The sequence below is a fragment of the Herpailurus yagouaroundi genome, unplaced genomic scaffold, assembly GCF_014898765.1.
Source record: "Herpailurus yagouaroundi ecotype Mexico unplaced genomic scaffold, PumYag 159, whole genome shotgun sequence".
Lineage (NCBI taxonomy): Eukaryota > Metazoa > Chordata > Mammalia > Carnivora > Felidae > Herpailurus > Herpailurus yagouaroundi.
Window position 1 is genome coordinate 6,753,682 of NW_024412400.1, and position 24,195 is coordinate 6,777,876.

Sequence of the window (24,195 nt, forward strand, 5' to 3'; positions counted from 1 at the left end):
CCGTTTCCCTTTTTTTATTTTCCGGATGCGCTGGTGTCAAAATCCTGGTCTCTTACACTCCATTTCAACCCCGTAATTCAAGGGTCTGGCTTATGAGTATTCCATTGTGAGGAAGACAGGGCAAGGTGGAGGTGACAGCAATGGGTGAAGAAAGGAATGGATGAAAGGGAAGAATCCATAGGACCCCATGGCTGCACTGGGTGGGACAGGATGCTTTCTGGCGGGTGGTGGCCATGGTGCTGAACTGATGGTGCCACCACATTTAAATGGAGTGTCAGAGGGAAGGCTCATTTGCCTTGGAAAGATGAAGAGTTTGGAGTGTTCCAAAATTTTGGCAATAAGGACAAGAGGCAGGATGGAGAGATGGAGGCAAACGATGTTGAGGCAGGATCACTTCACTAAGAGCAGGAAGGGGTGAGTCTGAGTGCTGCTCGATGTGATAGTTGAGGTGGGAAGGAAAGAGAGCTCACAAAGGGATGTGAAGGAGAACCAGAGCATTAGGACATGGCAGTGCCACCAAAGTCCCGGCAGGAGGTGAGGACCCAGAGTCCACCTGTGGGGGTGGGCCCAGAGTTGGGTCAGGGGCATGGAGGGCATGGTGAGGACAAGGGGGGTACTAAACGCTGCAGACCAGAGCACTTTGGAGGTAGATCTTACCCGCATGCCTTCAAATCGAGACAGAGCCCGCAGGGGCCGCAGGGCACGGAGGGTTCGAAGGGCTTTGATGGATGCCACATCAGAATACTGCAGGATCTTCGCTATAAGACTTGTCAGGGAGATCTGAGTGCAGGCAGAGAGCAAAAGTATTACTCTAGGTTCCAGAAGGTCCTGGTAAAAGGAGACAGGAAATCCCTGTCTCTGTCCAAGTCGTCATCCTGACTTCCATCTTATTCCGAACTCCAGTGAAAGGTCTAGAGAGAACTCAGTCTCTTCCCCTTTATTAAAGATTTCATTCATCACTTCTCTGAACCTCTGAGAAAGAAAAACAGTCTTGCACACCACGACCCTATGGTGTGCAGGTGGTCAAGCTCCCTGTATATTACCTTCCCTTTCCCTTGAGGCACCAGCCAGGCTCCAGTAGCCTTGAAACTCAACTTTCAGAGACTTGGAGAGATGATATCCCTTCATGGGCCTAGGCTGAAAGTCTGTTTTGAAGAACACAAAGTGAGCCCCGGCTGTATTTTCTCAGAAAAGTAGAGTGGAAAGAGTCCTGGTCTGGGTGGGGTCTAATTCCCTCTCATCCCCTGATTCTTTTTGTGGCCTTGGGCCAGTGCCTTGCCAGTCCAGGTCATACCTTCACCCTGTGTAAAATTAGAGTCCGAGTAAGAGTGTGGCATGGTCCATGAAATCCAGGTTTGACAGAGGGCTGAGATATAATGACTGGGTTGTGACTCCCTATTGGTCTGCCAGCTTTTCACTTTTTTTAAGTGTTGACCAAGGGCTACAAAGGACACAAATTGATGTGGACAAATGGTCACACCTTGTAGAAACTTTGAAGGTGCCAGGGTGGTACCATATGCATAGGCTTGAGCTTGCCAGAGACTGTGACCCAATCTTGGAAGACCCCAACTGCACTATGACTGGTGGGCTGAATTCAGGCTTGGCTTATCCTGGAAGCTAGGTGGGGATGTACACCAGACCTTCAGAAAGGAAGGGGTTTACATATGAATTACATAGAGCCTCAAGCAATGTCTATTCTCTAAATAAGTAGCTTATTCCACCAGCACAGAAAGCTGGAATGGAAAGAACCCCCTTTCTTCTTCCATGCAAGGCTCCAAACACCAGCAGGTGGCACCCAGCCGTCTGGCTGACAAAGGGTAGGGAGTTTCATGCTGGGCCCTATTCAGTTTTTTTTCTCAGCCCCCTGGGAGGGCTGCCTCACATGCAAAATCTGTAGTTGGAGCAATCAAGATCTGGGGTCACTCCATCCAAGCCCACCACCACTCCCACTGCTCAGGCCACTAGCCTCCCAACTGGTCTCTAGGATTGTGTCCATTCCATCCATTCTCCACTGCAAATTTTATTATAATCATGTGTGTCTCTTACTCCCAACATTTACTGGTACTTTATCACCCTCGGGTTAGGTTCCAGACTCCATAGCTGCAGACTCCTTTTTCAGTCATGTTTCACCTATATATTCTACCCAAATAAGATTGTTCCTTAAATGTGCCTGTGTCTGTGCCTTTGCTCAGTCACCCTTTAATTAAGATTGCACACCCCCCCCCCCCCCCCCAGTTCTCTTTGCACCGCAATGCTCCTGTTCATTTTAAGCCCTACATCTAATGTCACTTCCTACATGAAGCCTTCCCAACTACCCCACCCCCATAGGCTCATGTCTCTCTGTCCCAAAGACACTAATTATTTCCAGCAGTGCTCACCTCCTCACCTCTTCCCCCTGCCCCATAATAGGTTTATTTCTCTCTGTGTGTCTTATCTGCTGGAAGATTATAGCCTAAACTCCTGGAGATAGGGAGTTCTTATTTCTTGGCCTCTGTCTCTCCCAGAGCACTTCATAAGACAATACTATATTCAGTAGTCATAAATAAACATTTGATAAATTGAAGAAAAGATAGAAAGATGTTGGGATAGATGAGAGGAAGGAGAGATGGAAGGATGTTTGGAATTAAAGGATCGAAGATGGGGGGCGCCTGGGTGGCTCAGTCGGTTAAGCGTCCGACTTCAGCTCAGGTCATGATCTCACAGTCCGTGAGTTAGAGCCCCGCATCGATCTCTGTGCTGACAGCTCAGAGCCTGGAGCCTGCTTTGGATTCTGTGTCTCCCTCTCTCTCTGACCCTCCCCCATCCAGGCTCTGTCTTTTTCTGTCTCAAAAATAAATAAACATTAAAAAAATTTAAAAAAAAAAGGATCAAAGATGGGTAGAATAGATAGTTGAAGGGAAGGATGGAAGAAAGAAGAAAGGATAAAATATGGAAGTATAGAATAGTGGGTGGATGAGATAGATGAAAGGGAGAAGAATGGATGGCTAGGTAAATTGATGGATGAATGGGAAGAGAGAGTTGGATAGAATAAATCAACGAAAGAGATTGGAGAATGGCTAGATGGTTGAACAGTCAGATAGAAAAGTGAATCAAAAGGTAGAAAGATAGAAGGATTAAGGACCAGTTGATAGATGAAAGAAAGGTTAGGATGAATGCATGGGCAGAAGAGAAGAAAGAAAGAAGTATGAGAATAGATGGAAAGAGGGAGAGGACTGACAGAGAAGATAAATGGAAGAAATAAAGGTGAATGGGTGTTTGGAAGAATGGAAAAAGGAAGAGCAAATGGCTGGATAGAGGGAAGGAGGGATGTATGGAAGGAAGGATGGATGGTCATAAGAAAGAATTAGGAAGAGGATGGATGGAATGAGTGGGTGACCATTGAAGGTGGTGGGGGCTTAAACTAGTGTAGGTCAGAGCGACTTTGCCCCTAACAGAGGTGGGAAGCCAGAAAAAAACACTTTTCCTTCACTTACGAATAATAATTTTATATGCACAAAGCTGTCACCCATGGCTCGGATTTCAGGCCTCCTAGCTAATCCCTGCAGTGCTGCGTCTTGCTGCTTCCAGTACGTTGGTATCAGGAAAAGATGAGAATTGAGTGCACAGACCTGCTGTGGGGGACCTGCCAGCACAGGAGGCTGGACAGAATGTTCTGTACTGGACCCCATCCAGCTTCAGGAGGCAAGCACCAAATACAGACACAGTTCCTGACACCTCTGATGTGCAGCCCTTGGTGCTGGTGGCTGCTGGAGTGTGGGAGGCAGAGACATACGCAGCACGTGCCTCCCCCCACCTGCGGGGACCCGTAGCTGTGCTGCAGTGAGCAGGCAACTCAGGCAGCCATCCTGCAAAGCCGAGAGGGCAAGGGCCTGGACAGAGATAGAGGACTGTGGTGGTTAGGATGAGGGACAGACCACTCCTGGCTCTTGGGGGCTAAGAAGGCTCTTAGGGGATTTCACTGAAGACGGTCTCTTCACAGCTGTGAGGAGACATAAGTCTATCAGATGGGAGGCACTTGGTAACCCCTCTGATGCAGGGGTTGGTGGCCAAAGGTTAGTATGAATATGAACACATGAGCTTCCTGCTCAGCGCCTCTCCAAAGGGACCCTTTGTCTCTTTTAGCGCCAATGGGGAGAAGCCGGTGGGGCAAGCACGGTGATTGTCGGTCTGGCTGCGCACACATTGGACACGTACAGGAGCTTTGATAAGACACCGATGCCTGGACTCCACCCAGGACCAGAGAGATCGGAATCTCTGGGAGTAGTGGCATTTGTTCATTGTATTTTTAAGAGTTCCCCAGGTGATTCTAAAGTATAGCCAGGGCTGAGGACCACTGAGTCAGCAGGTGGGAAGATTCCCTGTGCTGTGCAGTCCTCGGCTCCCGTAGGTCCAAAAGCCCTGTCAAGGGATGCAAGGGCATAAGACCCTTGAGAGCCACATGTGTCCTCTTGCTTTAGACATAGAAGACAGAGGGCAGCAAGTGGTCTTTCTGGATGGAGACCTAGGAACTGACGACTCACCTGAGCACCGCCACTGTGCCAGAATCATCTACTGCCTGATCTAACCATTCACCGGTGTGCAGGGTTATTCTCAGATGCCTTGCTAAGTGCTCGAGACTTTTCTTTGGAGTGGCCCGTGAAGCAAGGCCTCAAGCTTTCTTTGCGTTAGCTGCAGCCATCCGTCCTCACAAGTCGGGGCCCCAGTCCCCACACGTGCCAATGAGCCACTCACGTTCACAATGAGGAAGTCCAGCCAGCACCAGGCGTTGGTGAAGTACTTCTTGAAGCCGTAGGCCACCCACTTGAGCAGCATTTCGAACACAAAGATAAATGTGAACACCCTGTCAGTATATTCCAGCAAGGCCTTCACCGTGGGCTTCTGGTCAAGGTAATAGTCTTCAAAGGCCTGGAAGGAAGAATGAAAGAGGGCAGAAAGGCAGGCTTCCTGGACCCACGGCACTGGAGCCCACTGACAGCGAAGGACCCGGCCAGCCCTGCCCTCAGCCCCTAGGAGGGCTTTGGGAACCGGCTTGCCCATATCGTTTGGTTTTCTCTGTTTGGCGTGGGTGCGGGGGGTTTGGTGCCATAGGGGAGGAGGCACTGTGACAGATAAACCAGGACCCCCTAGAACCGACGGGGCACACAGCCTGGCTCAGTCTTTGCAGGGATGCTGAGAGCAAAGGAGAAAGGAAACCTTCTCAAATTGGGGCTTGGAAGTGAACCAAAGGGAACCTAACCGCGACTCGGTTTAAAAATAAAAGCATCAAAGGATGTTCACAGGCAGTTCACAAAAATGAAAGTAAGAATCGCCGATGAACCTCTGAAAAAGAATGTTCTATCTCACTGGTAATTAAGGATTTTCAAAGGAAGAGATGTCGTTTTTCTCTTATCAGACTGGTGAAGATACAAAAAGGACCAGGGTGAGGCCAGTGTTGCCGTGGCTGTGGGGAAGTGGCTCCTCTCATACCTGCCTGGGGGCTGAAATCCGGTTCAGCCTTTTGGGAGGCCAATTTCGCAAAGGGAATCAAAGAGACCCGGCAATGCTGCCTTCAAGAATTTAGCCGAAGAACACTAGACGTTATTGACCCAAGGGTCCAGTGCACCCGTCCCCCAGCTGCTGTGAGGTCGGCTACTAACGGCTGGTGGATGCCCCCTTTCCTGAGGACCTCCTTGGGCTGAGGGGAACTGCCTGCACCTGCAGAAATGCCTGGGACATCTGCAGACAGCCGCAGCCAGTGACTGTCCCCTTTGCATCAAGGTGGGATGCACCGTGACACCCTTAATGCTTCGTCGCTCCCGTGGGATCAGACAGAGGCTGGACCTCACGGGAGCCTTGCAGCTCCTCTGCCCGTCCTGCCTCCCTCATGGGCTCCATCCCGGAGTGTGCCCTCCACAAACTGCTTGTACAAGAAGCCCTGCTTCTGGTTCTGCTTCTAACCGGACCTAAGACAGGAAAGAAGCCAGCGTCTTCAAAGGAGTCTACATAGACTATTCAGTGCTTATTAGAAGTAAACCCAGGGATTATTTAAATAAACGGTGGCACCGTCCGTAATGGAATGCACTGTAGCCACTAAATCAGATAGTAGGAGTATATTTACTGTGAGAATTTACTGAGAAATTACAGAATGCATAAATGTGGTTTCAGTTTTGGAATATTTATGTATTATATGCATAAGAAAGATGGGAAGGAAGTATACCAAAATGTTTTCAAAGTGAGATTCTCTTTGAGTGATAGGAAAATGGGTGATATTTTTTCTTTACATTTTGCCATAATTTCCAAGTTTTGTTTTTTTTTTTTTTGCACTTTACTTTGTCAGATGAAAACTTGTGTTATTTTTTTTTTTTTAAGTACTCAAAGTAAAAGCATAAGGAAGACTAAATTTGGTGCCAGCCTGTTCAGTCCGTTGGGGGAAGGAGATGGGGAGGTGAGGGCCCAGCAGCTGGTGCAGGATCCGCGCTCCCCGCTGGGAGAGAGGGGAGCAGCTGGGGTGAGCGCGGAGGAGCGCGGAGAAGAGAAATGAGGAGAGAAGGCCCATGGGGAAAGACAGGAGCCAATGAGGTAATAAGGAAAGTACCTTGTCAACAGCAAGTGTGACCGTTGTCCTCCTCAGGGAGGACAGGGAAGAGGGAAGGGTAGGGGAAATCACTGCTCAGCCCCCTCTGGCCCTGCAACGTGGCCTGTGCACCAGTGCTCTGCAGAGCCGGCGACAGCAGTGGACCCTCACCACCAGTGGCACCTTCCGATGCTGCCACATCCTCCCCCACGGTGGCAGAGCAGTGCTGTTCTGGGGGACTGGTGCCATTGCCTGCCTAGTCACCTGTCTTCTGGTCATCGTGTCTTCTCACCTGCCTTTGCTCCCCCCCCCCCCAAGGCTGAGGACACACACTCAGCGGTTTTGGCACCCTTCCCAGGAAATCTGGCATTTAAGTAGGTGCCCAGATACCCAGTAGATTCTTTTTAGGGAGTAAATGACACACAAAGGGCAAAACAAGCGAAAACGCTTGGAGCCGTGAGTCAAGAGAGAGGGCCTCTCGTCCTACCTTTAACTAATTAGCTGGGCCCCTTTGTGTCTTTGGGCTGTGACTTCCTCATCCATAAGGTGCAGACACCTGGGGACGATGAGTCCCTTCCTGTGTGTGCATCTACGTTGGTCCCTCGGGAAGATTAGCTGAGGTTGTGCAGGGAGCGTGAGACCAAGGCACTGTCAGAAGCATCCTTCCTCGTCCTACAAAGCTGGGCTTTCAGCAAGGGGCTTCAGAGGCCTAACTCAAAATCCCTGACTTAGGAATTCCTCAGAATCTCTGTGCCTGTCAGGCCTTGTTATTCAAAGTGCGGTGTGCAGCATCAGCATCTCCTGGAACTTGCTGGAAATGCAAATTCTCAGGCCTCACCCCAGCTCCGATTCGGAATCCGCCTTCAGACCAGCTCCCCAGGCAATTACATCCTGACAAGGGCCAATGTGATCATTTGCTGTGAGCTTTGAACAGGTAATAGTATTTGCAAGGGGCTTCAACTTGCAAGATGAAGAAGGATGGCCGTCTTGGTCCCGGGCCTTCAGAGAAGGCCAGTGTTTGGGAGGCTCGGGGGGTAGAAAGCCAGGGGCTTGGGGGTCCAATGAGAGCAAAGGTAGGTTTTGCTACTGACAAGCGGGGTGACCTGGGACAAGTGCCTCAAGCCCTTGGAGCGTCAGTTGCCCCGTCTATAAAGTGGGACGCATGCCCTTGCTGCTTGAAATACCAGCCGCCGGGTTCAGCAGGCCGTGACGTGGGCACCGCGAGTACCCGCCCCGCCCTGTTGCTAGAGGAGCCGCATGCTGGGCTGCAGCTCTCCCGCCAGCCAAGCTTGGGGGCTTCCAGGCTAGGAACGGGGGGAGCTCCCTACTGCGGCTCCAGGGCCTTGGGACTGTGGGAGACGCCATCTGGAGGGCTCGGGGGCAGGGACCCTGCCTCCCCTTACCAGAGACCCGCTGCTCAGCAGGATCATGAAGATGATGAAGCTCTCGAACCAGCTGTGCTCCACGATGCGATAGCAGGCCTTGCGCACCTGCCAGCCCACGGCCCATGGAAACTTGCTGGCGTCCACTTTGCAGCAGGGACAGTGGCGAATGCAGCCTGTGGGGAGAGGTGACTGATGAGACGAATGGTGTCCACCCGGGGCGGGAGGAGCATTTTCGCTCTAGCCCCGCTGAGACACCGCTCTGCAGGGGAACCTGTCTGCCACCCCTTAGGACGGAATTCTTCCCTGGGATGAGAGAGATGCGGCGGCCCTCTCGGGTGGCCTCCCGATCCTGCCCTTTGGGGGTTCTTCCCCACCATTGGCCTCACCCACTCTCAACCCCTCCCCAACTGTCGTCCTTCTTGGAGAGGATACTGGCGACCCCTGTCCTACACCCACCCACACCTGGAAGGCTGATGAGCCACGGGGCCCGGGCCTGGTGCTGAGGGGCTATGCCCTGAGCCTGTGCTCACCCGAGGGGCCAGCACATGGGCCCGGGTCCAGTCCAGCCCAGCGTCGTGTGGAACTGGAAACTCAACCAAGTGTTGTCGTTTCTGAATTGACAGAGTTTTTATTGAAGCCACAACTACTCTCACAGTATGACTATGCATATATGTTCACTTACTGCACGTGTGTCTATTGAGAATACAGTGTGGCCTTCCCTGTTCTCAACGCTGAGGGAAAAGGAGAGTAAGATGCATTTTCTGCCTTCCGGACAACACGGGGCGTGTTCAGGGTGCTACAGCTGTAGACATTTTTTCTCCCTTTAAGAGTCACACGAAAGGTAGAGGGACACAGATGTGGCATGGCCCTTCTCTGGGTCGTTTATGTCCCCAAACAAGAGTGTTTGCCTTTTTGCCTTTCCACCTCGAGAGCGCTGGTTTATAACTCGGTGAGGTGTTTCAAAGGTGAGGAGGAAGGCCTGGCGTCAGTGGCCATATCTGACGTGGCACCGCGGGGCTGCTGTGAGCTGTGGCGTTCATGTCTGGCCCTGGCCCCTCAAACTTGGGGATGAGGCAGCGAGGGATCCTGTCCGTCTGTCTCCTGCGGACCCCGGGCCGGGGCGTTGGGCACGCAGGTGCCCGGATGAGAGTGTGCTGCACTGGATTCTGGCCCGAATTAATGGCAACGCGAGGAAGCGGGCAGCGGCCACTTTACCTTCCGTGAAGCAGTCATCTGGCTCTTCGAGGTCATCCGCCAGCTCGGGGATCTTCTTCAGGATCTCCTCCGGATCCAGGCAGTCCACTGTGCTGCCCTCTGAGGAGCTCGTGTCGTCCACCCCCTGCAGGGCAGAAGCCTGGGGGCAGTGAACTCTGCTCTCTGAGGGGCCCGGTGAGTCTGCACATGGTCGTTGCAGGTCTGCCCGGCCAGGGGCTCCCAGATGCAGGGAGAGCCCCTCAGGGCTGGAGCCACCACAGCGGCCCTTGTGTGTTTGGTGCCTTGCCAGCTGAGGCCCAGAACAGGGGTGCTGTCTGTGGAGCCCCAGAGGTCAGCTCTGTGAGGCTTTAAACCTCCAGGCCGCTGATGGAGTGCTGGTGAGGGCCCGAGACATGGTGATTACACGCATACAGACTCTCGGCATTCACTGGGCTTGAATATTTAATCACGGAGCGATCCTGCAGGGGCCCTGCTGCCCTCCCGGCAGCTCCAGCCTTATAATGTCTCCAGATGAATTCAATTAGGAGTGGAAGCTGCTCTCATATTAGTAAACCCGATAGCTTGGCTAATGGACCCAAATGGTGGGGCGGGTCCCCATCTGTCACCGTCAGGCCCTTCTCTGCCTGGCCAGGGTCATGGACAAAAAAACCAAAACCAAAACCAAAACTAATACCCAGCAGCTGTGTAGTGAAAACACTGGGTAGAGCAAACTAGCCAGGGGGATTCTTAGAATGCTCTGGAGGAAACAGGATGTCCACGCGTGGAAGGCAGCAGCCCTCACCCGGCAAGGAACCAAGTGGCTTATGTTCACCCAGGACCCCCCAACCCCATCTCAGCCCACCCTCTTAGCTTTCCCTGCTGTGGTCAGCCTTGCCCAGGGGCACACAGCCAGTGGCTTGACATTCCTCAAGCTGAAGGGCTTGGCAACTTTGGGCACGAATGATGCCTTCCTTATCTTTGCCCAGCCCGGTGCCTGTCACGACCTCAGCTCTCAGTGGCTGGATGTCAAGTTAAATTCCTAAATTCAATGCAGCAGTATTAAAGATGCTGACTCTTTCTAGATACCTCTTCCCTGTAGCTTGATTCCGTCAAAGATTTGTGATGAAACCACCAAGTTTCTTTTTGCCTCTTATAATACATTCCTAAACCCCACTTTTGCTTCCTGCTCAGTCTACGTAAGGCTGTCAGTACCCTACTCATACAGACAGCCTCTCCAGAGCACCAGAATTGTTTTTGGCTGGAAAACATGATGTGGCCAAAAGAAAGTGGGGGTGGGGGGAGTCACAGGGAAGACTTCCTCACCCACGAGCAACTCTGACTTTCTGTCTGCTGGCTCAGAAAGGCACTTTCTCTGTGTCTTGTCTTTTGTTCCCTTTTTTCCTGGCTGTCATTTTCTGGGCACTTATTCCATTTCAGGCAGGAGCTAGACACTTGACAAGCAGCATCTCATTTAAGCTTCAGACGAATCCTAGCGGGTAGGCATTATGATTCAGTTTCATAGATGAAGACGAGGAGACTCAGGGAAGTTGGGGATCTGGTCCTTGTCACCCCCCCCCCCCACCCCCCAACTTGTGGAACCTCACTCTGAAAATAGTGCTGACCAGCCCGGAGGCTAGGACAAACCGTAACAATTCTCGGGATGAGACGTGAGCTTCCGTGGTTGAGTGCAGTCGGGAATACCACCTCCCCCGCCGCCCCATCCCCTATCATCCCGCCGGTCGGTGTCTGGCAGGCTGTTCAGCGTCTCCCGGAAGCTCACATACCCACCTCTGCGGGGCCCCGGGCGGCAGACTCATCTTTCCACTTCTCACCCAGGTGTGGAGCGAGGTCCTCAGAGGACATTCCAGAGCCTGGGCTCCTGGGTGCCATGTGGTCCTCGTATCTCCCAACTTGCTGTGGCTGCTCCTGCTGGCGAGAGACAGCCCCATCTGGGTACCTGTACCCACCCTCAGCTGAACACTTCTCAACTTGAAGAGATCTTGGGCCTCGTCATAGCCTGCCAGCGCTAAGGACCTGATATGCACAACATGCATACATACATACACACTTGCGTGAAGCGGGTGTGGAGTCTCTATATCCAGATCTGTTTAACTCTTGGCTCCATTACTTACAAGCTATGTGACCTTAGGCAAGTAAATTTAACCTGTCTGATCTTCATTTTTCCCACCTGCAAAACTGAGAAGGCAAGATCGACTTTATTCCGTGATCCTGATGACTAAATACGCGAATGCTTGTAAAACACTTTGCATGCAGTGCTTGGCTCGATAGATGTTAGCCATAACCATTCTTTCTGGTCCAGAGGTCAGAGTGGTAGTGAACGTGGCCATCTGAAGTCTCCCAAGGACCCAAAGTAACCGAAAATGCCTCTGAGTGGAGACAACCGTCAGAGATCATGGCCTTTTTATTCTGGGGATGGTGACACCCTGCCCTCGGCTGTCACCCACACAAAGGCATGTAAAATATGGCAGCTGATAATAGCAGCTGCTGGAACACAAGAGAAGTGACAGCTGCAGGGGAAGAAGGCAATGGAAGAGCTATGGACTCAAAGCACAGCTGTCTGAGGCCACTCAGTGGCCTGGCCGGCAGCCCTGCGTGTCCCCAGACCCCATATGGATCCCTGGCTTCCCACATTGTCAGAAGTGCATGCCCTGACTCACTAAGAGGCTAACAGAGTTGATATGTCAGCTAAAGGTAGTAGGGAATTGCGCAAAGTATTTAAAAATACATATATTGCCAAAAGGCTTAAATGTGCTTTAAATTCTTTGGTGCCAAAAGGAACAAGTGTCATTTCCCCGTGACATCTTTTGTTGGGAAAAGCTGGATACGTGAGTCACACAATGATCCCTAGGCTTCTATCGAAGATCAGAGGAGTGTTGCTCTTGATCAACATCTGTTCTTAGAGGAGTCTCATTAGTGCCTTAGGCACAGAGCCTGGGTTGGGCAAAGCGAATGGGGCAATCGTGTGAAAGACAATCCCAAGCACCACGAAGTGGCCTGGGACTAAAGTGCTGCCCGATGCTTGCCTGGGGAACTCCGATCCTTTTTTCCAGGCCCTGCTCAAATACCACCTTCCCCAGAAAGCTTGGCATGGCTTTTGCTTCCTGACGTCAAGTGCTTCTATGCTTGGCTTGCCCGGCGCTTATCAAGGCTGTGCCATTCGCGATGTTGGAAACCCTCCATATTATAATTTCCCTCCTGCCCCTGTCCCTCCATCCCTGAGGCCCCTCTTTACTTCCTGTGGCTTTCCTATGGGAGAACTCTCACCTGCTCTTGAGGGGTCACTTCCTGCTGGGAGCCCTGAGCACCATCCTCCTCACCATCCTCTTCACCATCCTCCTCACCATCTTCCTCCAAGTCATCAAGGTCAGATTCACCCTCAGCAATGGGCACAGAGACCCATATGCTGGGATTGGTGATGAAGTCGCTGTGGCTGACCCTGGGGCCTCGGGGCTCTGGGAGCCCTTCGGGGCTCCCCGTGGCTACATCGGGAGCAATGTGGTTCTCAGCTTTGGCACTAGACAGTGGGAGTTTCACCGCCAGCTGGGGCTCTGCCTTGGGCCAGGGTAGCAGGCGGGGCCTGCTGAAGAAGCTGCAGAGGGCTTTCCGGGTACGATGGCCAAATGCCTGGATCCGTGCCAGGGCCATCTGCAGGTTGTTCACTTCCCCGTCTTCATCTGGAGCTGTGAGGTTGTCAGCGCTGAAGGAGTTCAACAGCAGGGCAATGAACAGATTGAGCACCTGGAGGGAAGGAGTGGAAGCAGAGATGGTTCAACCAAAGAACTGAGCACCTACATGGCCCACCAGCTCGGCAGCCGGACGGCAGGATGGCCACAACTGGGCCTCTCCCTACCTCATGCTTCCCCTCTTAGGGGAATGGACATTTTGAGAGCCACCAATGGGAGCCTTTGGGGTGTCCCAAGTGACTTGCCTCATGTGGACAAGGCTTAGAAGCACACTCTCCACCACAGAGGAGGATCACCCCTACTGACCCAAGGGACATTCAGGGACAACGGAGAGGAGCATGTATGGGTCTGCCCTGGGACCACTGGGTTTTGGGATCCTCACTCGGGGATCCTGGGTCATCTCCTCACTGCTTCCAACTTCATGTTCTTCACCTGTAAGTGTGAGTGTAAGCAGGGAGTGGATGTGAAGAGGAAATGATCTGAGGGCTGTAAAAGTGCTCAGGGAGGCAAACTTCCTGCCTGAAGGTTAGGGGCCCCTGTGGCTCTGCAGGGATGGTGAGCTCAGCCTGGAAGAAAGGATCTTCAGCCAGCCTCCAACTTGGGAATGGAGGGGAAAGGCATCTCTGCCTCCACAACCCGAGTGGGAAAGACTTTGAAGAGCCTGGATTTGTTGTTTTGTCTCTCTTGGTTTAGCTTTCTTGTGTCTGTAAAACTCTTACGGGAAAAGCATCCAAATTGGTTGACTTCCAGGGCTGTAAGAAAGGCTTCTGGGAGTCCACATGCTCCCCTACAGCCAGCACTGGGCAGCAAGAGTGCCCAGGACCACAGTGGGTGGGGGAAGGCTGGGAGCGAGGAGCCAGGCTGGGACAGAGAAGGGGTGCTGGGGCCAACTGGCAGGAAAGCCGCCAGGGGGGCTCCCCCAAATGTGGGAGTGGATTTTGTTATTGACACTGTGGCATTGGATGTTGTCCAGGACCCAGCTCCTCTCTTTCATCTTGCCTCACCACGCCGGCCCCCCTGCTCCTAGGTGGGACCTGTGTAGCTTAGAGAAATCAGTCAGCTCTTCCTCCCTTGGAGAAAATTATCTTCTGAGACACCCTAGAGTGGAGAAGGAAATTTTTCTTCAATAACTAACAGCTAACATTTGCTGAGTTCCTGTTGTGGCCCAGACACTGCACTAGGCAATTTTCATATGTCATCTCCTGTAATTTAATTCCCCTGGTAAGCCTATGAGTAAGCACTATTTTCTTGATTTTAAGGAAATTGAAGCTTGAGGAGACTGTCTCAAGCTTGTGCTGGGTCGTCCAGCCTTACTAGTGGTGGAGCTGGGGAGTTCTAAACAGGTTCTTCCATCCCTATCCTATGTGCTCACTCAAACAAGTCAGGCAGCCGGCCAAGGGACAGTTCTGAAAACGTGCCCCACGTGACTTTGCAAAGTTTGAAGGCTTTACGGTCAGGGAGGTGTGATGGAATAAAACGTGCCATGTCAAAGCTTTTTAGGATAACCCGGAAGTCTCCTCCATCGCCCCTGAAACAGCGCCCCCAGAGGGGCTCAGCACTCACCACCAGGTTCCCGAGCACCATCACTGTTAAGAAAAGGATGAGGCATATGGATTTCTGGCCAACTTCCATGCAGGCCCACATATTCTCAATCCACTCTCCACACAGGATCCGGAAGACGATGAGGAAGGAGTGGAAGAAGTCGTGCATGTGCCAGCGTGGCCATTCTTCGTTGGGCGCAGAGATATTGTGCCGGTTGTCACGGTAGTTATCCCCGAGGAGCTGCTTGCCAACCAGAGCGAAGACAAAGACAATGATGGCCAGGATGATGGTGAGGTTCCCCAGCGCCCCCACTGAGTTCCCAATGATCTTGATGAGCGTGTTTAAGGTTGGCCAGGACTTGGCAAGCTTGAAGACCCGCAGCTGCAGAGAGACAGAGACTGTGTCGGGTCCGGGCTGCTGTTCTCATCATCTGTCATCTCAAGTCTTGATATGGGAAAACCACAAGGCAGCTTATTTCATTGATATGGGATGTTTCCAGGATGCTGCTTTTAGAGACTTTTCTTTCTGTCATCACTCAAAAATATGAATACCCTTCTACGATCTTTATATATATATAGTCAACATGCTTCAGCCAAGTTTTATACTTGGGGTGGTGGTCTTGCCATACATACTCTATTCTGTAGCCATGGGCTTCCTGGATGTTGGCCTATTCTTTGGGGGGTGCGGTGGGGTATGATGGAGCTCACAAATAAGTGAGGATGGCCCACTTTTGACCTGAAGAAATGTTAGCCTTCCGCAGGTAGGTCAGGACCCACTGCATCCGAGAGGTATTGGTGAACTGTATCTTAGGTCCTTTCTCATCTTGGGGCCATGGACAACTGGCCACAGACAGTTGCCCCCACTAGTCTGCAACTCAAATATATGATTTCACAGACCCAGCATTCAAATATTTATTTAGTTGACCAACCAAACCTCTCAGGTCGTTGAATGCCAGCCACACATGTGCATGGCACTGTGTGAACCTCTGGGTGTATGGACAGAGATATGTGGGCTCCTTCCCTCATTAAACTAATGGCTTAGTTACAAAGACTAAGCAAAGATGCAAAAAGCCTTCATTGTAAGCCCGGACATGCTAAGTCCTAGAAGAGAGCATTAACACTATGCATAAAGATATCTAAACGTTTAGGGGCGCCTGGGTGGCTTAGTCAGTTTAGTGTTGGACTTCAGCTCAGGTCATGATCTCATGATCTCATGATCTCATGATCTCATGGTTTGTGAATTTGAGCCCTGCATTGGGCTCTCTGCTGTCAGTGTGGACCCTGCTTCAGATCCTTGGTTCCTTTCTTTCTCTGCTCCTCCCCTGTTCTCTCTCTCAAAAATAAATAAACATTAAAAAAAAAGATGTCTAAACATTTAAAAAAATACATTTGTGTGGTTCTCTAATCATGTTGGAAAGAAATATCTGGGTTTAGCTGTCATGGGTACTTATGAAGCATCTATTACCAGCCTGGCTCTGACTTAGGGGTTAAAATGCAATGCTGAACAGAACAGTGCAATAATTTTATCAGCCACACAGCAGTAAGCCCCAAGGAAGGTTTAATCTTCTTATACAGGGAGTTCCATACCCACTTCCCTAAGTGATGAGGGGCAGGGGGTGGGGGGTGTTGTGATGGCCTATGTTCACCTTAGGCCTAACCTGGTAGTTATTCTCCTCATACTGGAAGCAGAGCTTAAAACACCAGTTCTGTTGACTAAACATAGAGGCAGGAAGTAAGTGCAAATAAACACGGAGCATTGGAAACTAGATGGAGCCCTTTTGCAGAGGGTATTGGGAGAACGCCAAGTTTCCCTGGCAACACGATTGCTACAGGTTTCCACTCTCACAGTAAACTCTGGATAAGTGTAAAGGATAAGGCAAAGACTGCAGTGGGGCCCTAACACCACTCACCATACCACAGAGCCTTATGGGGCATGAATGGGGACAGCGAGGGACATATGGGTGTGCTCACTGGCACATAAGCAAAAGGACCAGGTGTTGACTCTTGCATTAATTGAATCTGACTAAGTTTCCACTGGTTCCTTAGTTAGTTGGCGTGGGGGTGGAGCGTTTAGAAATTAATATTAGAGTCCAGTTATGTAGCAGTTTTTGTCCACCATTAAGCTTACACTAAACTGTAAGCAAATTGTGTGTAATTGTCATTACAGGGCACAAATCGAGTGGTCCTCTAGGAATTCTTTTGTAGTCTTTATAGAGGGCAAGAACACACGATATTTTTACTTGCTCTTCCAGAGATATCTGGGCTTGGGGGCCCCTAGCGTTGGCTATCAGTCAAAACACATTTATAGAGTGCCTGCTATGGAGCCCCAGAAAGTGTTGGCTGGCTCTTGCTGGTTCCTAGAGCGAGTGGTCCAGGAGAGCAGCCCAACTTGCCTCCGTGATTCCCGTGACCCTCACCTCCACCCTCATGCAGTTGCTTTCGGCACACTTTGGCCAGATTAGCGATATAGCAAAAATAATTTCTTTATAATACCACATAATATTTATAAACTGTTTCTTTGAAGTGCTGCTAAATATTACTTCACATTTAATTAGCCATTTCTCTAGTTAATCTCATAATTAATATAAAAACTTCTAATTGGAGGGAAAAACTGGAAGGAAACAAACCAAGTTGGTAACATGGGCATATTTGTATGGAAATATATCCCAGTGTTTTGAATCTTAGGGTTAAACTTGTCTATATATTTCCAACTTACTTTAATGAGGATGCTTTACTTGTAGAACAGAATGAAAAGTAAGTCTAAAGGAAAGTCTGTCTTCTACAAGGGAGGTTAACCCCTGGTGATGAAATAGGCCTTGTGGCAAATATCGGCAGACAGGGTAATATGGTAGACTATACTGGGTCCCCCTTGGGTTCACCTTTCCATTAAAAAGTTACTAAAAATGCTGGATAATAAAATCTAAGGTGCACTGATGATCTATCAATAAAGTAGGTAGGTTCTTCAGCCAAAAACTAAATAAATATGGGAATTCAGATACATAAGCAGATTGTTGAAGCTAGCTTTTCCACCGAAGACCTTTGCAAAACTGAAAGAATCTGGCATAGATTTTAATGGTCTCATGAGGTATGGAGAGCAGGAAACATATCTCAGGGCTGTCTAAGGTAGAAGATCTAAGAGGAATCTCTCCCCCTTTTAAGACTAGATCCTAAAGAGCCATAACTTTCACGTAAGGACAAACCAGAAATAAATGCAGGAAAATGCCATGAAAATTAAATGTCTGGTGTCAGATACCAGGCAGAGGAGGGGAAACTGATGCTGAGAATTTGGACCCCCGAAGTGGGGCTCACACAGAATTTTAGCTAGAATTCACACTACTTAGTTATTTCCAGCTGAGAATTTAATTTAGAGCAGTCCTACAAAGTGTCTTACAGAAATAAATGCAAATACTCTTTGAAGAAACCAGCCTGCATCCCAGGTCTTAAAGCACCCCATCAAAAGTGTCTAAGAGTTGCAGTAAAACAAGTACCTAAATAATGAGGCGTCATGAATAAATGAGATTTGGGATGTGCATGTGGAAACTGTCATTCAATTTCTTTAGGTAATAAAATTATTAGCCAGAGATGACAGTATAATTGGTTATAATATGCTTAAAGAAATAAAACACAAACTGGAAGATATGTGCAGAGAACAAGAAACTATAAATAATAATAAGTTTTGAAAAATAACTAAGTGGAACTTCTAGAAATGAAGAATATAACACAACCTTAAAAAACTGTATGGACGAGTTTCACATCAGATGTGATCTAGTTAGGAAAGAATTAATGTATCACACCTATATTCAGAAGGGAGCCCAGAAAGACATAGATGGAAAATACCAAAGAGGTGTAAGAACACTGAGAATAGAGTGGGAGAGTTTAATATACCATCTAGTCAAAGTCCAAGAGAAGAAAAAGAATGGAGTGAAGGCTAGACTTTGCCCATATAATGTCTTTGAACTTTGCAAAACTGAAGAAAAGCACAAATCTATAGATTCAAGAAGTCAAAGAATCCTAAGCATTATAAATGAAAAGATAAACCCATACCTAGACATCCTAATGAGATTACAGAACAGCAAAGACAAAGAGAAGGTTTTAAAAGCATCCAGACAGAAGGGAACAACAGTTAAATTGAAAGCTGATTGCTCATCAGCAACCATAGAGGCCAGAACACTGTGGAATAACATCTTTAATGAAGTGAAAGTAGCCATCAACTAGAACTTTACATCTATTAGAAATTTTTCCTAAAGATAAGGACAAACTGATTGGTAGTTTTCAGATAAACAAAATTGAGAGGTTCTAAAAAATCTGCTTCAAGCAGAAGGAAAGTGATCCCAGAAGGAAGGTGATCCCAGAAGGAAAGTATTATTTGCACGAATGTAAAAAGAGCCAGCATGAGTGTGAATCCGGATACGGCAATAATGTCTCACAGGGCATGGCAGAGACTGGCTGTATGGTCACACTTCGCTTCTGCTCATCTCAGACACAAAGGAGGACTGTTTCCCAGTTTTACTTGCAAATAGTTGAGGTCATGATTGGATGCTGGCTGAGGCAATGCAGATGGAGACAGAAGTAGTATACATGACTTTCAGGCATACCAGGAAACACTATGCACTTTTGCATCCCCTCTCATGGCCACCGTAGAGGCCACCTGTCGAAGATGGTGACGTCACACCATCCTGGATCCCCGAGTCACTCCTTGGAGCAGCCGCTCCAGGAGAGCTTCTCAACTAGCACTAAATATGTTGTGAAACAGAAACCTCTATCATGTTAACTCACAGATGTAGAGATTGTCACCATAACTAGTTGAACGTATCTTTTAGAAAAATTTTTTAAATGTGTATTTTTTGAGAGAAACAAAGAGTGCGAGTGGGGAAGGGGCAGAGATGGAAGGAGACACAGAATCTGAAGCAGGCTGCCGGCTTTGAGCTGTCAGCACACATCCCAATGCGGGGCCCAAACTCACGAACCGAACCGCGAGATCATGACTTGAGCCAAAGTCGGACACTTAACCGACCGAGCCACCCGGGTGCCCCCTCGTTGTACTTACCTTAAGCAATGTAGAAATTGGTACATTGAAAAGAGCTGTTGCCATTTCAAGACATCAAATGTGTGGCACTAGCTTAGTGGTCTTGTCACGGACAAAAAGGAAACTGGAGGCTTAGAAAGCACTGATCCATGTTGCAATGGCAGAACTGTTGCCTGCAATAATTCTGGGGCAGGTCATGAGCCTCAGGGACCAGTAGCCCCAAGGGAAGGTTTCATAAAACAGAGCCTTAGTCTTGTGGGTCAGTTGCAATTGGTTACATTTGTCAAGAGGTTACAAGAAAGGGATGAACTTGGAGAATATTGGCTGATTAATAAGAAATAAATGGGAATAGAATCCAGATGTTTAGAGCCTGGAAACTTTAGGAAAGTATACTGCTTTAGATCCCAATCAGTTAAGCAATAGGATCAAGCCTTTAAGTATTGAGGACCAACTAAATTTTTCAATGAAATAAAGCAAATCTTAGCAAAGATTATATTGATGTTGTAGCCACCATTTGAGAGCCACAAGCTGAGACATGGAGATGAGAAAGCAAAAACATAAAGGGCAATCGCGAACTTTGTCAAAGACAGCACTGTGGGAGTGCAGGCCACAGAGAGATCTGAAGCCATCTTGAAGGATTTGCGTTGCAAAAGAAACCATGAGCCCTGACTGAAAAAGCCCCTTGACTATATAAACCTGAAAACAAGGCCATCTTTCCACAAGCAGGAGGCAAGCTTTGAAGATTGTAGGACTTTCCTTGAATGTGGCAACATCACTTCTTAAATTTTTTTATTTTAGTTTACTTACTTTTTGAGAGAGAGAGAGAGAGAGAGACCATGCAAGTGAGCAGGGGAGGGTCAGAGAGAGAGGGAGACAGAGAATCCCAAGCAGGTTCTGCACTGTCAGAGCTTGAACTTGAACTCAGGAACCATGAGATCATGACCTGAACCAAAAGCAAGAGTCAGATGCTTAATGGACTGAGGCACCCAGGAGCCCCAGGAGCATCATTTCTTAAAGGAGTTCTACTTAGAGCCGACTGGCTTGCATCACGATGATGTGAGTGAGGAATAAACCTTTACTGGGTTAAGCTATAGAGTTTTGGGGATTGTTTGCACAGTCATTGGTTTTTATCGTTTTATGTTTTAAAACACATAGCTTGTTTTAAACAAGGTAAAAATAAAATACTTAGCACAATAGTAAGTTGGGAATTCCTTATTACTAATTAAGTCATATGGCTTTTTAAACACCAGATGAAATGAAAATGCTTAATATTAACACAGTGGTAAGTTGGGAAGGGGTAACTGGAGTGAAAAGTGGTCTTGGAAAGTAAAGGTTTCGCTCACTTTTGACTTTAATTGAGTAATTTCTAAGGTAACCACTCAAAGAATAAAAACAGAGTAGTTTTCAAACCAATAAAGGAAGAAAATGGAACAGGAAAAAAACAGTTCAAAATAAATCAAGAATTGAGAGAGAGAGAGAGAGAGAGAGAGAGAGAGAACAAAAATACTAGGACAGATGAAGCAAGTAGAAAACCCAAAATATAAAGATAGACACAAATCCAAACATATCAGTATTCACAATAAAGTAAGTGGGCTAAATGTTTTGGTTAAAAGATAAAGATTGGATTGTCAGAACTAAATAAGAATCCAAAATCTGACTGTATGCTATTTATAAGACACATATAAAAACCCTGAAGATATACAAAAGTTGTAAGTAGAAGGTGGGTATAGATACATCTTTCAAATTCTAAACCAAAAGAAAACAGGGTTATTTAATTAACATGAGTCAGAAGGGACTTTTAAGGCAAAAAGCATTTTGAGGGAGAAAGAAGGTCAATTCTTACTGATAAAAGTTTCACTTTACAGGGAAGATATAACAACTTAAAATATGTATGCATTTAATAACACAGCCTCAAGATAGTACCATAAGGAGAAACAGACCATGCCATAATCATAGTGGGAGATATTTTTACACACTACCATCTCAGTAATTGCTAGAACAGGCAGATAAAAATACGCAGGGATTTAGAATATTTGGACCACACAATGAACTTTCTCTACCCCATGGACATACGCAGAGCATTGTACCCTGTAACTGCAGAAGACACCTTTTCAGGTGAATAAGGAACATTTTCAACACACTGGGCCAAAAGAAAATTACAATAAATTTCAAAGCATTAAACATGCAGTGTATGTTCTCTGACTATAATAAAATGAAGCTAGAACTCGGTGGCATAGAGATAACCAGAAATTAAGAACTGAGCTTCTAATTAACCTTTGAGTCAAAGAATAAGTCAGATTTGAAATTAGAAAATATTTAGAACCAAACAATAAGGAAAGTTTTACATATGAAGGCAGTTCTTAGAAGGAAGTCAAGTCTTCAATGAATATATTGGAAAGGAAAATAGGTTGGAAATTCCATCTTAAGAAGTTAGAAAAGCATAAAATATGTAGGACAGAGGATGCAATTAAGATAAGAAGAAGGATTACTTAAAATAGAAAACATCAATGAAGGAGAGGAGATCAACAAACTAAAAGTTGGTTCTTTGAAAAGACTGAATTGATGACCTTTGGCAAGGCTAATAAGATGAGAGAAAGCACACTTGGTGGCATTTTACTATTTTTAAAGAAAGAAAAAGGTAACATAAGTACAGGTGATATAGATCCTTAAAATATAATGGCATAGCTTCATGACTTTATGCCAAAAAAACTTGAAAATTTAGATAAGGGAAATTTTTAGAAAAATATAACTTACCAAAACCAATCTGAGAAACAGAAAACCTGACTAGTCCCGCAGCGAATAAGAAAATTAGGTCAGTAATGAAAAACCTTGACCTCAGATGGCCTCATTGGTGCATCCTACCAACCCTAGAAGGAACAAATCACTCCAATCTCACCCAAAGATTGGGTGTGGAGGAAGAGGACCATTTTTCACCTCTTTTTATGGGAATTCGCCCAACCTTGATACCTAGATGCTAAAACCCGGCAAGGGAGTGTAGGAAAGAAAATTAGAGACCAAATACTACTCATCAATACAGATGCAGACATTTTAAGCAAATTATTAGCAAACTGAATCTTCCAATGTATATATATATATATATATATATATATATATATATATATATATATATATAAAATGTATCACAATCAAATCGGGTTTATCCCAGGAAGACAAAGTTGATTTAACAGTAGAAAATCAATTAATATAATTCACCACCTTAACACGTTAAGGACAAAAATCATTTGATTATCTTAATACATGCAGAACAATTGTCTGATAAAATTAAACATCCCTTCATGATGGGTATTCTTGACAAAGGAAACTTCCTAAACTGATAAAGTTTTCTTCTTATCTCTCGAAAAACAAATATTAGACTTGGGGAAATATTGAAAGCACTCTCTTTGAAATCAAGAAACCAGCCAGGATGTCTGCTATTAATACTTCCTTTCAGGGGCGCCTGGGTGGCGCAGTCGGTTAAGCGTCCGACTTCAGCCAGGTCGCGATCTCGCGGTCCGTGGGTTTGTGCCCCGCGTCGGGCTCTGGGCTGATGGCTCAGAGCCTGGAGCCTGTTTCCGATTCTGTGTCTCCCTCTCTCTCTGCCCCTCCCCCGTTCATGCTCTGTCTCTCTCTGTCCCAAAAAATAAATAAACGTTGAAAAAAAAAATTAAAAAAAAAAAACAACTTCCTTTCAACAGCTTACTGGATGTCCTGATCAGCACAATAGTGTGGTAAAAAAAATCAAATGGTGTAATGATCACACACACACAAAAAAAGAAACAAAACTCCTTATTTGCATATGACATGATTGTGTTAAAAAATTTAAGGGGTTATATAGATAAATCAGAATTAATAAGAATCGTCTGGATGTAAAAATGCTAAATAGGAAAAAAAAAACCCCACAACAACAACTCTAGAAAAGGACATTTAAAAAGAGATTTAATTTAGAATAGCATAATGAACTAGGGTATATCAGGAATAAATCTAACAGAAGATGGGGAAAATTCCTTATGGAAAAAATTATAAAACTTTATGGAGAAATTATACAACTATTGAAAGCTTAAAAAAATGGAGAGTGTGTTGTTTTCATAGGTCAGAAGACTTCATAAGGTAAAGGTTGCATTCCTTCCCAAATTGATATATAAATTCTTACAGTCCCAGTAGGAAAGAACAACAATTTTGTGTGCACGTGGGGATGTAACTTGGCAGATTGATTCTAAAATGAATATGGAGGTACAGGGACCTAGATATTCTTAAAGAAATGAAACAAGGTGGGCGACTTGCCTAAAAGACACAGACACGATCAAGGCAATTGCAGTAATTAGGACATGCGGTTTTGCTACAAAGATGGACCAGTGGATTAAGGGAGCCAGAATTTAAATGATGGGAAGGGAGGCAATGCTACTTTGAGAGGGAGCAAAAAGCAAGAAAGAAGACACACGGCATTTTCATTTCTTCCTTCTTTCCTTTTTTTCCCCCTCCTTTCTTTCCTTCCTTCCTTCAATCAACAAGTGTTTACTGAGTCCCTACTATGTGCTGGGCCTTGGGTTAGAATGGTGGACGAGGAAACCCTGGGTGTTGTCTCATGGGATATCAGGATGATGGTAAACTGGGTACAACAGGTTCATCTGATGGCAGAATCCAACTTTAGATAATGTGGCTGGGGAGGGCCTGTCTGAGGAGGTGACGTGTGGGTTGAGCCAGGAAAAACGAGAATGAATGATCTAAGTAAAGACTGGGGAAAGGCATTCCAGGTCCGGGGAATGGATGCGTAAAGGTCCAGAAGCAGGAATAG

At 47.2% G+C, this 24,195-nt stretch overlaps 1 protein-coding gene across 1 annotated transcript in view; it reads right to left on the reverse strand.

Moving 5' to 3' along the window:
- The window catches only part of SCN10A (sodium voltage-gated channel alpha subunit 10), a 94,390-nt gene that overhangs the window by 15,724 nt on the left and 54,471 nt on the right, over positions 1 to 24,195 (reverse strand). Inside the window, exons 15-21 of the mRNA XM_040479826.1 lie at positions 14,400 to 14,759; positions 12,436 to 12,891; positions 10,921 to 11,046; positions 9,154 to 9,277; positions 7,957 to 8,111; positions 4,732 to 4,905; positions 658 to 780 (exon numbers count right to left, since the gene is read on the reverse strand). Of these exons, the coding sequence (XP_040335760.1) occupies positions 658 to 780; positions 4,732 to 4,905; positions 7,957 to 8,111; positions 9,154 to 9,277; positions 10,921 to 11,046; positions 12,436 to 12,891; positions 14,400 to 14,759 (1,518 nt within the window). The remainder of the gene's footprint in view (positions 1 to 657; positions 781 to 4,731; positions 4,906 to 7,956; positions 8,112 to 9,153; positions 9,278 to 10,920; positions 11,047 to 12,435; positions 12,892 to 14,399; positions 14,760 to 24,195) is intronic.